The sequence below is a fragment of the Trichomycterus rosablanca genome, chromosome 9, assembly GCF_030014385.1.
Source record: "Trichomycterus rosablanca isolate fTriRos1 chromosome 9, fTriRos1.hap1, whole genome shotgun sequence".
Classification (NCBI taxonomy): Eukaryota; Metazoa; Chordata; class Actinopteri; order Siluriformes; family Trichomycteridae; genus Trichomycterus; species Trichomycterus rosablanca.
In genome coordinates this window covers 29,149,484-29,163,408 of record NC_085996.1, presented here as the reverse complement: position 1 = coordinate 29,163,408, position 13,925 = coordinate 29,149,484, and the positions used below count along the sequence as shown (strand labels likewise).

At 39.9% G+C, this 13,925-nt stretch overlaps 1 protein-coding gene across 1 annotated transcript in view; it reads right to left on the bottom strand.

The window, feature by feature from the left end:
- fndc4a (fibronectin type III domain containing 4a) overlaps window positions 1–13,336 on the bottom strand; it is a 32,341-nt gene extending 19,005 nt beyond the window's left edge. The window contains exon 1 of the mRNA XM_063001332.1: window positions 12,964–13,336. Coding sequence (XP_062857402.1) covers window positions 12,964–13,039 — 76 coding nt within the window. The 5' untranslated portion in view covers window positions 13,040–13,336. The remainder of the gene's footprint in view (window positions 1–12,963) is intronic.
- Between the last annotated feature and the right edge of the window lie 589 nt (window positions 13,337–13,925).

Genomic DNA, 13,925 nt, shown 5'->3' with positions numbered 1-13,925 from the left:
TTAAGTGAAATGTTACCATTAAAATGGTGAACACATTTTATGCTAAATGTACTTATGTTAAAAACTGCTGGGACAAGAGAAAACTGTAAGGGAGTTTTATTCACTCACATACTAGGCAGTAATACTATCCAGCAGAGACCCTTGACTTCGTATATATGTCAGATTGTAGGTTAAAATTTCACCATCAGCAAACATTGTAGATCAGCGGTGCTTCAGGTGGGATAAGTTAATTTAACAGACTTTTCTGTGGTTGTATCGTGACAATGGTTTAATGGACGTTTCTACACGAAGTGAGTGTGTTTTGACCCTTTGGGGCTTCCATAGTTCATGTAATTGCATGCTTGGCTAACGCGATGACTCTCGGTACCGTAACAGAAGAAGTTAATAAAAGTGTTCTGCTTCCGACAACTTGTGAATATAGCGTGTATTTATTTCTTTATTAAGCGAGTGCATCACTACGACGCTCGGTTACATTATGATAACAAACCGCAAATGAAACAAACGGTGGCAAGTCCGCCCCACACTTTGAGAAACGCTGTCTTAATGAGAGATGCCGTGCACGGTCAAGTCTCAACATGAACTACGGATGACTCGCAGGGCCAAATAGAATTTGCGTTAACGGCACTATTTTTTTAATCGCGTTAAATTGATCGCGTATATGCGTTATTATCGCGTTAACTTCGACAGCCCTAGTAAAAATATATATTGATAAAAGTATTCTAATTACAACTATACATATGTAAAGGTTACAGAAATATAAATCATATCAGGTATAAATGCAGCAAATAAAAATATTTGTGTGCAAATTGCAACTGGTTTTATTATGAAAGATACTTGGCTCCCAGACCTACAAAAGAAAATCAGTAAAAAAATCTGTGTTTCTATTAGTGCTACTTTGCTAAATTAAGAAAATTGGGTTATCACAAATTGGGACGGCACGGTGACTCTGTGGGTAGCACTGTGAGTTTGCATGTTCTCCCCGTGTCTGCGTGGGTTTCCTCCGGGAGCTCCGGTTTCCTCCCACAGTCCAAAAACATGCAGATTAATTTGAGACACTGAATTGCCCTATAGGTGAAAGAGTGTGTGTGTGTATGTGTGTGTATACAGTGTATCACAAAAGTGAGTACACCCCTCACATTTCTGCAGATATTTAAGTATATCTTTTCATGGGACAACACTGACAAAATGACACTTTGACACAATGAAAAGTAGTCTGTGTGCAGCTTATATAACAGTGTAAATTTATTCTTCCCTCAAAATAACTCAATATACAGCCATTAATGTCTAAACCACCGGCAACAAAAGTGAGTACACCCCTTAGTGAAAGTTCCTGAAGTGTCAATATTTTGTGTGGCCACCATTATTTCCCAGAACTGCCTTAACTCTCCTGGGCATGGAGTTTACCAGAGCTTCACAGGTTGCCACTGGAATGCTTTTCCACTCCTCCATGACGACATCACGGAGCTGGCGGATATTCGAGACTTTGCGCTCCTCCACCTTCCGCTTGAGGATGCCCCAAAGATGTTCTATTGGGTTTAGGTCTGGAGACATGCTTGGCCAGTCCATCACCTTTACCCTCAGCCTCTTCAATAAAGCAGTGGTCGTCTTAGAGGTGTGTTTGGGGTCATTATCATGCTGGAACACTGCCCTGCGACCCAGTTTCCGGAGGGAGGGGATCATGCTCTGCTTCAGTATTTCACAGTACATATTGGAGTTCATGTGTCCCTCAATGAAATGTAACTCCCCAACACCTGCTGCACTCATGCAGCCCCAGACCATGGCATTCCCACCACCATGCTTGACTGTAGGCATGACACACTTATCTTTGTACTCCTCACCTGATTGCCGCCACACATGCTTGAGACCATCTGAACCAAATAAATTAATCTTGGTCTCATCAGACCATAGGACATGGTTCCAGTAATCCATGTCCTTTGTTGACATGTCTTCAGCAAACTGTTTGCGGGCTTTTTTGTGTAGAGACTTCAGAAGAGGCTTCCTTCTGGGGTGATAGCCATGCAGACCAATTTGATGTAGTGTGCGGCGTATGGTCTGAGCACTGACAGGCTGACCCCCCACCTTTTCAATCTCTGCAGCAATGCTGACAGCACTCCTGCGCCTATCTTTCAAAGACAGCAGTTGGATGTGATGCTGAGCACGTGCACTCAGCTTCTTTGGACAACCAACGCGAGGTCTGTTCTGAGTGGACCCTGCTCTTTTAAAACGCTGGATGATCTTGGCCACTGTGCTGCAGCTCAGTTTCAGGGTGTTGGCAATCTTCTTGTAGCCTTGGCCATCTTCATGTAGCACAACAATTCGTCTTTTAAGATCCTCAGAGAGTTTTTTGCCATGAGGTGCCATGTTGGAACTTTCAGTGACCAGTATGAGAGAGTTTGAGAGCTGTACTACTAAATTGAACACACCTGCTCCCTATGCACACCTGAGACCTAGTAACACTAACAAATCACATGACATTTTGGAGGGAAAATGACAAGCAGTGCTCAATTTGGACATTTAGGGGTGTAGTCTCTTAGGGGTGTACTCACTTTTGTTGCCGGCTGTTTAGACATTAATGGCTGTATATTGAGTTATTTTGAGGGAAGAATAAATTTACACTGTTATATAAGCTGCACACAGACTACTTTTCATTGTGTCAAAGTGTCATTTTGTCAGTGTTGTCCCATGAAAAGATATACTTAAATATCTGCAGAAATGTGAGGGGTGTACTCACTTTTGTGATACACTGTATGTGTGTGTGTATGTGTCTGCCCAGCGATGGACTGGCACCCTGTCCTCCAGCAAACCCCCAAACCCCCCCACCCCCACGACCCTAATTGGATAAGCGGTTAAGAAAGTGAGTGAGGGTTGTCACAAATTACTGGATTGAAAACAACAATCTTACTGCCCAACACTGCAGATACGTTACGCTGTTACCAACGCCAGAGCAACCACAAGAAGGTCCACTGGTGTCTTCAGTGCCCTAAATGGCCAGGTATTTTCACAAAAATGTTATTAACCATGTTTTTGTGCAATCTTCTCCTCATTTACTTTTCTTAATGGCCAGTTTATTTTAGTCAACGTATCTAAACATGTGAGTCAGGTGCACTCGTCTTTCTTATGTAACTTGCCCTTCACCATTACAGGTCCTCTTGGGTAAGAGACATTTAAAAAGCAGCAAGTCAAAGAAAGCACAGATATGCTGTCAGACAGAATCTGGGGAAATGGGTGCACTGTAGCACATAAGATGCTCTGCAGAAAGCATCCTGCATGCACACAGTTATATCACCAGAGCAACTACAAAGAGGACCTGAAAACGTGGAAAATTTGAATGTCTCATGCTGCACTCGACCAAAGGTTTCTGAACACCTGACACCAAAACATCACATCCAGTACCATGAATTACCATTAACCATCCATATTACTATAAAGTTAAATTGAGCCTCAAAAGCATTAATGAGGTCAAGCACTTATGGGTAATAAGACTTGGCTCACAGTCATCATTCTAATTCAGCCCAAAGGCATTAGATGGAGATTAAGATCAGAGCTCCTTGCAGGACAGTCAAGTTATGCTACACCAGGGCTATTAAAATCACAAACATTATGGTCTGGGTTCGATAAAGTCTAAAGTAATAAAGTGACCCACAAGTTTAGGTTAACAGTTCACTTATCTACTAGTAAGGTAAAAGGGCAGTTGTAGCCTAGCGGTTAAGGTATTGGACTGGTAATCGAAAGGTCACTGGTTCAAGCCCCTCCACTGCCAGGTTTCCACTCTAGGGCCCTAGAGCAAGGCCCTTAACCTTCAATTGCTTAGACAATGTATATTGTCACAGTACTGTAAGTCGCTGTGGATAAAAACGTCTGCTAAATGTTGAAAATGTAAAATCCAAAACCATATTTAAAATTAAGTTCTAGATTAGGTGGCCGCTCAGGTGGCGCAACGGAAAAACACACGCTGGAACCAGAGCTGGGATCTCGAATACATCGTATCAAATCTCAGCTCTGCCTTGCCGGCTGAGCGGCCACATGAACAAAGATTGGCCTGTTGTTCAAATGGGCGGGACTAAGCCGGATAGGGTCTCTCTCTCATGACTAGTGCAATTACAACCTCTGCTGGCTGATTGATGGCGCCTGCACAGAGAAAAGAGTGCACGTAGGGTGTGTCCCTCCGTACACGCAGTACTGCACTCGTCAAAGTGTAGGTGATAAGATGCATACGGCATGCTGCCCACGTGTCGGAGGGGGTGTGGGTTGGGTTCGCTCTCCTCAATCAGAGCAGAGATCGGCATTGGTGGAGAGGAAGCATGATGCAATGGGGCAATTGGATGCGCTAAAAAGGGAGAAAAAGGGGAGAAAATGCATAACGAGAATATAAAAAAAATAAAATACAAAAAAAAGTTCTAGATTAGGTGTAACCAATGGCAGTATCCTTTAAACCACAGTTGATGCTAGACATTGCACATAGTTATCTCAGGGTTGTGTGGAGCTACTCAGACATGAAACCTTAATTCGTAAAGCTTTCAATAAACCACTTTTGTGCTAATGTTCCTTGTGTGGCCTACTGCCTTTGGACAGAATTAAATGGAACACATTCATGTATGTTCATGCTGTGGTCAACAAAGCAGCACAAATCCTGAGCTGCACAGATCTGCGTGACATGCTGCTTTCCTTTAAATCCATGCAAAGATTATTTCTGCATGTATCCTTCTGAATCATCTGTCCCTAACAGAAGCCCACACATGAGTGTGTGTAGTATATAATGGTACGGGAAGAAATGCTGTACAGCTAATGTGATTATATTTTAAACTGACTGATGGTGTTCAACTATCCGCTCAAGCTTCTAAACATTGTGACGTTAGCTGCATTCTGTGACAAACGTGCTACACACCACTAGTGCTGTATAATAGAAACATCTCAGTAAAAATCTCAATTACAGACTTTATTCTACTAATGACAATGCTGACCACACTGAGCGCATCAAACTAGTATGGTACCCCTCAGTATTACATCGTTGATTTTTCACGCTGCAGTGAAAGAAAGACTGAAATGGATTCCAGGAGGGGTAACTCTAAACCCTTGATTGCCTTTGCTTAATAACAGATCTCTAGTGTTTAATCCTTTCAGCACTGACAATAAAGAGCCACAGAAGCTGCCATCACCCCATGGGGGAAATTAACTCTACAAAGTGTAACCAAGTGTAACTATTTAACAAATCTTTTATGTCTTTTAGAAGCCAAATGCCAAAATGATCTATTTTTAACTGTTTACAGTAATGTAATATGCTACAAATAAAATGAAGATTAGTATACCTTGTAGCTATATACATAATTTATCTATCTATCTATATATTTTATCTATCTAACTATATATCTATATATATATATACAGTGTATCACAAAAGTGAGTACACCCCTCACATTTCTGCAGATATTTAAGTATATCTTTTCATGGGACAACACTGACAAAATGACACTTTGACACAATGAAAAGTAGTCTGTGTGCAGCTTATATAACAGTGTAAATTTATTCTTCCCTCAAAATAACTCAATATACAGCCATTAATGTCTAAACCACCGGCAACAAAAGTGAGTACACCCCTTAGTGAAAGTTCCTGAAGTGTCAATATTTTGTGTGGCCACCATTATTTCCCAGAACTGACTTAACTCTCCTGGGCATGGAGTTTACCAGAGCTTCACAGGTTGCCACTGGAATGCTTTTCCACTCCTCCATGACGACATCACGGAGCTGGCGGATATTCGAGACTTTGCGCTCCTCCACCTTCCGCTTGAGGATGCCCCAAAGATGTTCTATAGGGTTTAGGTCTGGAGACATGCTTGGCCAGTCCATCACCTTTACCCTTAGCCTCTTCAATAAAGCAGTGGTCGTCTTAGAGGTGTGTTTGGGGTCATTATCATGCTGGAACACTGCCCTGCGACCCAGTTTCCGGAGGGAGGGGATCATGCTCTGCTTCAGTATTTCACAGTACATATTGGAGTTCATGTGTCCCTCAATGAAATGTAACTCCCCAACACCTGCTGCACTCATGCAGCCCCAGACCTTGGCATTCCCACCACCATGCTTGACTGTAGGCATGACACACTTATCTTTGTACTCCTCACCTGATTGCCGCCACACATGCTTGAGACCATCTGAACCAAACAAATTAATCTTGGTCTCATCAGACCATAGGACATGGTTCCAGTAATCCATGTCCTTTGTTGACATGTCTTCAGCAAACTGTTTGCGGGCTTTCTTGTGTAGAGACTTCAGAAGAGGCTTCCTTCTGGGGTGACAGCCATGCAGACCAATTTGATGTAGTGTGCGGCGTATGGTCTGAGCACTGACAGGCTGACCCCCCACCTTTTCAATCTCTGCAGCAATGCTGACAGCACTCCTGCGCCTATCTTTCAAAGACAGCAGTTGGATGTGATGCTGAGCACGTGCACTCAGCTTCTTTGGACAACCAACGCGAGGTCTGTTCTGAGTGGACCCTGCTCTTTTAAAACGCTGGATGATCTTGGCCACTGTGCTGCAGCTCAGTTTCAGGGTGTTGGCAATCTTCTTGTAGCCTTGGCCATCTTCATGTAGCACAACAATTCGTCTTTTAAGATCCTCAGAGAGTTTTTTGCCATGAGGTGCCATGTTGGAACTTTCAGTGACCAGTATGAGAGAGTTTGAGAGCTGTACTACTAAATTGAACACACCTGCTCCCTATGCACACCTGAGACCTAGTAACACTAACAAATCACATGACATTTTGGAGGGAAAATGACAAGCAGTGCTCAATTTGGACATTTAGGGGTGTAGTCTCTTAGGGGTGTACTCACTTTTGTTGCCGGCTGTTTAGACATTAATGGCTGTATATTGAGTTATTTTGAAGGAAGAATAAATTTACACTGTTATATAAGCTGCACACAGACTACTTTTCATTGTGTCAAAGTGTCATTTTGTCAGTGTTGTCCCATGAAAAGATATACTTAAATATCTGCAGAAATGTGAGGGGTGTACTCACTTTTGTGATACACTGTATATATATACATAATAAATGTTTCTAGCAGTAAAGACTTGACTTTGTTGTGCTGTAAACTCACAAATCTATTGCCACCTGTGAACTAAACCAAACTGATAAATTACATAAATTGTGAAGACACTAAGCTGCAGCAAATGTGGAAGTGAAAGCATTAACCCTTTGATGCACAACCTGGGTCAAAAGTGACCCAACTGAGTTTTTATTTTCTATATCTTTGCAATAAATTAATTTCGTCATTCAAGCTTCCATGAATTTTTCAATTAACTTGTTTTTGATCATCACAAATCCTTATTTCAGTTTTATATGTTTTGCTTTTTTAATAAAAATCATTTTTGTATCACTACCCTTCTAATGCACAACATGGGTCAAAAATGACCCTTATATATTTACTATGGAATTTGACAGAAACTACTGACATTTGTAAGTGTTTGTAGTCAAAAACATATTTACTGATCTTTTGAAAGACAACCAAAGATTAGGCTCTTGAATCTTGAATATGTCCAATACTATTTGCTTGCTAGCTGTTTACATATTCTAGTATAGATAGCTTTTATTAGCTAAGACAGCAAATACATGAATAACTGACAAATGTGCATATGAAAATATTCTTGAATGGATGAATATGGGTCATTTTTGACCCATGTTGTGCATTAAAAGGGGTTTGCTTAGCTTGTGCATCAAAGGGTTAAGCTAGGAACATACTGTAATGATTCCTTTTGGCTGCTTCTGTTAGGGGTCACCACAGCATATTATTCTTCCCCATGTTTGATTTGACACAGCTGCCAGATGCCCATCCCAAGATAACCCTTATATTTATATGGGCTTGGGACCAGCACTAAGGGTGCACTGATATGTGACCCCCTAAGCGCTAGATTCATGTAACGCCATGCGCCTTCTGTATTTACTAGCCCAGCCCACGATTTGAACTCTTGGAATTCGGGCACAGTACTTGGTAGTCATATTTAAAAATGAAGTTAGTCATGTTCCAAAAAGTGATTAAAAAGAGATTAAAAATGTAATGCAATGCAAATCTGCATTCTGAAAGTTGAACTTAAAGATTTTAAGTTTAGGGGATGTTAAGTTACAAGGTACCACTGTATTCCTAAATGTATTCAAATGGATTCAAAAAATGTATTCTTGGAAATTTATAGGTGAGATTATTGCAAAGTCACTTTGGCGAGAGGGGCAATAATCTCACCTATAAATTTCCAAGAATACATTTTTTGAATCCATTTGAATACATTTAGGAATACAGTGGTACCTTGTAACTTAACATCCCCTAAACTCAAAATCTTTCAAACTCAACTCCCTTTGTCGAGAAATTTGTACCCTTAAACTTACATTTACCTTAAACTCAATGTGTTCAGTTTCTTTAAAACAATTTATTTATTTATTTTCAAATTACCAATGAACAGCCGCTTTGTTCAGCACTTGGCTTGAGCGGTGCAGTAAGTACAGTTAGTAGTTTTTTATATTACATTTGTGTTATTTTCAGTGTATAAGTGTCAAAAACAACCCCATTACTTTACATGAGCCTTAACAGGTTTCCCATACATCCTTATGGGAAAAAATATCCTAAAACTCAACATCTTTTAAACTCAACGCCACTCCCAGAACCAATTGATTTTGAGTTCCAAGGTACCACTGTACATTTTAGAATTATACAACAGGACATTGGACTGAAGATGTTCCTAGGCTTAGTCTTCCTAAACCAGTGACACAAACCTGTGTTTAGATATTTAGGAAACAATCTTTTCTCACTCAAAATATAATCACAGAGACACACACACACACACACACACATTGACACACATGTTTAATTGAATTATAAAGCATATGATTAATTTTGTACGGTGAACAAATAAATGAATAAAAGCACTGAAATTAAATTGTAAAAAAAAATAATAATCAGTTTTCACTCCTGATTGGCAAAAGACAAATGTCTTTCATCTATCATCTATACATTACAAGCTAAAGCAACTACTATGCTCTAGGCCACCTCTGACCAGAAGCTAGGAGCTGATTGGCCTGTAGTCTTGGTGAAAGGGATGGCTTTCCTGTTTCACCTATCAATCATGCAACACTATCTCAGTGATAGACAAGAGCACTTAGTGCATAATGTGTTGATCTGTCCATAGCTTGAATCATAAAAGCTAAAGAAAGTAACATAAAATATAATTTTAGACTTTCCTAATGCTTTGTGGCAAAACCAAGTAAATCTTAAGCTTTTCTGTATTATATAAAAAATATTGCACTGCACCACCAATTGCCTCCACAGTAAGTGATTTTTATGGCTTTCTGTGCTTTTCTCAGTAGAAGGAAATGTTGTTTATAAGAAACACAATAATTATGTTAATTGCACACACTCTACAGATGTGGTTACAGATTATGTAACAAGTGCTACAGACAAGGACATTTAGCATCCACATCAATTTCAAATCCACTGTGCTTTCCAAACTGGCAAGTCTATGGTTTTAGTGTAATTTTTTTATTACAGTAATTAGTAATAATCCAGCAATTTTAGTAATTCAGTACTTGCAAAATGTAGTAAATCCTACTAATTGTATGTACGACCACACAAGGTGAATGGCTGGTTGAGTAAAGAATCTCAAACATTTTGTCACTACACAACTCAAAAGGCTAGATTTAGTGACTGTTACTGTTTTCATTTAACACCAGGACATTTCTTGTCAGTTCTTAGCATGTGCTTGAACAGCAGAGAGATTTACTAGCTGTTGCCATGATTACTGTCTGGAAATTTGGAATACAGACCTGATATTGGCTGAATGTGACTGGTAATATCCCTGAACTATTCCTACATATTCCTCTTACGTAGTGATGTTTACCATGTTTACCAAAATGCATTGAAAAAATTCTAATATATACAGTGCCTTGCAAAAGTATTCAGCCCCCTTGAACTTTTCAACCTTTTGCCACATTTCAGGCTTCAAACATAACGATATGAAATTGTAATTTTTTGTGAAGAATCAACAACAAGTGGGACACAATCGTGAAGTGGAACGAAATTTATTGGATATTTTAAACTTTTTTTAGAAATAAAAAACTGAAAAGTGGGGCGTGCAATATTATTCAGCCCCCTTGCGTTAATACTTTGTAGCGCCACCTTTTGCTGCGATTACAGCTGCAAGTCGCTTGGGGTATGTCTCTATCAGTTTTGCACATCGAGAGACAGAAATTTTTGCCCATTCTTCCTTGCAAAACAGCTCGAGCTCAGTGAGGTTGGATGGAGAGCGTTTGTGAACAGCAGTTTTCAGCTCTTTCCACAGATTCTCGATGGGATTCAGGTCTGGACTTTGACTTGGCCATTCTAACACCTGGATACGTTTATTTGTGAACCATTCCATTGTAGATTTTGCTTTATGTTTTGGATCATTGTCTTGTTGGAAGATAAATCTCCGTCCCAGTCTCAGGTCTTTTGCAGACTGCAACAGGTTTTCTTCCAGAATGGTCCTGTATTTGGCTCCATCCATCTTCCCATCAATTTTAACCATCTTCCCCGTCCCTGCTGAAGAAAAGCAGGCCCAAACCATGATGCTGCCACCACCATGTTTGACAGTGGGGATGGTGTGTTCAGGGTGATGAGCTGTGTTGCTTTTACGCCAAACATAACGTTTTGCATTGTGGCCAAAAAGTTCGATTTTGGTTTCATCTGACCAGAGCACCTTCTTCCACATGTTTGGTGTGTCTCCCAGGTGACTTTTTATAGATAGCTTTGAGAAATGGCTTTCTTCTTGCCACTCTTCCATAAAGGCCAGATTTGTGCAGTGTACGACTGATTGTGTCCTATGGACAGAGTCTCCCACCTCAGCTGTAGATCTCTGCAGTTCATTCAGAGTGATCATGGGCCTCTTGGCTGCATCTCTGATCAGTCTTCTCCTTGTTTGAGCTGAAAGTTTAGAGGGACGGCCGGGTCTTGGTAGATTTGCAGTGGTCTGATACTCCTTCCATTTCAATATGATCGCTTGCACAGTGCTCCTTGAGATGTTTAAAGCTTGGGAAATCTTTTTGTATCCAAATCCGGCTTTAAACTTCTCCACAACAGTATCTCGGACCTGCCTGGTGTGTTCCTTGGTCTTCATGATGCTCTCTGCGCTTTAAACAGAACTCTGAGACTGTCACAGAGCAGGTGCATTTATACGGAGACTTGATTACACACAGGTGGATTCTATTTATCACCATCAGTCATTTAGGTCAACATTGGATCATTCAGAGATCCTCACTGAACTTCTGGAGTGAGTTTGCTGCACTGAAAGTAAAGGGGCTGAATAATATTGCACGCCCCACTTTTTAGTTTTTTATTTCTAAAAAAAGTTTAAAATATCCAATACATTTCGTTCTACTTCACGATTGTGTCCCACTTGTTGTTGATTCTTCACAAAAAATTACAATTTCATATCGTTATGTTTGAAGCCTGAAATGTGGCAAAAGGTTGAAAAGTTCAAGGGGGCTGAATACTTTTGCAAGGCACTGTATATGCTTTATATTGGTTAGGGTTGTGGCAGGTCCTGTTTCACTAGGAAACATTCGGTGCAGTGCAGAAATGACCTGGACAGAGTGCAAATCCATTGCAGGTCTTTGGCCACTAGTCAGTAATAAATTGACCAGCTTACTGTGTGCTGTTGTTAATGTATTTGAGTACTATTTAATACATAGCTTAGGATATAATTATTTATATAAAGACACATCAATTTTTGAAGACTATTCAGTTAATTGCATCACATTAGTATATACACAATTATTGACATTCATACATCAAGGGTCATGTAAGAGTTGCCAATTTAGCCACAGGTATTTTTTTGTGTGTTATAAGTTATTTATTTATTAGGATTTTAACATCATGTTTAACACACTTCGGTTACATTCATGACAGGACAGGTAGTTACTCGTTACACAAGGTTCATCAGTTTACAAGTTTAATGTCAAACACAGTCATGGACAATTTTGTATCTCCAATTCACCTTACTCGCATGTTTTTTGGACTGTGGAGGGAAACCGGAGCTCCTGGAGGAAACCCACGCTGACACAGGGAGAACATGCAAACTCCACACAGAAAGGACCCGGACTGCTCCACCTGGGGATCAAACCCAGGACCTTCTTGCTGTGAGGCAACAGTGCTACCCACTGAGCCATTGTGCCATGTATTAAAAGAAAACTAAAAAACCCAGAGGAACCCTGAGCAACACAAATGTTACTTGCTGTCCCACCAATATTGTACTTATTTCACACTGTGTTTTAATTTGCATAACTTAAACATCTGAACCCTAAAATACATATGAAAATACATATGAAAATGTTTTTAAAAAAAATACCAATTGTGTGTCTGGATTTTATTATGAAATGTAACATATTGTGAGTTGAATATTTAACATTTCTAACAATGCTAACTGTTGAATACAGTAGAAGAATATAAACAAACAAGCTGCTCCAGTTAAAAACATAAAAGTAAAGGGCCATTGTTTCCACCAACATGCAGTGTGGAAAGCTGGAGAGCTGAAGTGGAGGATTTTTTTTTATTTAAAAACTATAAACACCATATATTTTGTTGACAAGTTCAGGGGTGCATTTGTGGTGCATCATTTTAATTTTAATTCAGATTACTTTACAGATTACCTTACAGATTTTTGGGTGTAAAATTATAATTTCTGGAATGGTGGTCCCAATTATCATATCATATTAAAATCTATTATAAAATTGCTTTAAACTCTGTCTGATTTTTAGTTTAGTACATTAAGATTGTGTGTGATATTCAATAATCAAATGATACAGCAAATCCCACAATACATTCCAGCACTGTAATTAATCACCATCAAATCCCAGTAAGCCAGGCTGCAATCACTGTAGTCAAACAGCTGTATTTATCGACATATTTGTAAAATATAATGTGTTATCTGTACTGTTAACAAACATGAACTTACTTGCTCCAACCAAAAACATGTCAGTGCCAAAGAGCAACAGTGCCACAGAGTTGAGAAGAACGACGAGACGAGCCATTTCTCAATGGTACTTCTTACTGGATATATCACAGAATCCAAAATGCTTCAGATAACCACCAAGTGCTCTTCTTTATCCTTTCATTTATTCCAAGATTACTAAATATTTAGCCAAATAACAGATACCGGGTAGCATTTAAACCAAGTCCTTGAACTTTACGGATTTCGTAAAGGAAATCATCACACACACTTGATGAGCTCATCCAGACATGTTCGTGTCGCGGTGTTTCAGGTGGCTTCTTGCTTAGTCTCCATCGTCCTGAAATACTCAGTTAGTCTATCTTACTCGCTGCAGGTTTTCTCTGTGCATTTCAGATAGCATGGCAGTGCCATATTGCCAAGTTTGTCTGATGTTACCAGTCGGCGGTGAATGGCACTAGTTCGGTGAGAGTGCAGCCGTGTATCCTTTGTATGTACAGCGCGCAGTGTTACACCAGCCAAACTCTTCAGTGAATGTGAGAGAGGAATGTGAACGAGCTGTGTGCACGTCGTTATTTATTCATGTTAACCCGCGTCTTTCCAAATGCAGTTACGGTTCCATTATTCCCCCGTCAAAAACGGGAAATTAATTCACCACATATCTACGTTTTTATATGAAGGATTTACAGCGCCGATTCCTGACCTCCAACATGAGGTAACACAACGTGCTGTGGAAAAAGTACTAGCCTATTGTCTGTTAGGCTATTTTTTATTAACTAGCCAACAATGTCGTTACACATTGTTGTCTAGTTTTATTTTTGGCAATAATATTACACAACTTTAAGATTATAAACGTGTTACATTCAAATTAGCCACAATATGATATTTACCTTAGGGGGGGGCTGAGGGGGGCATTGCCCCCCCAAATTGTGTCTTTGCCCCCCCAAATTGTGTCTTTGCCCCCCCAA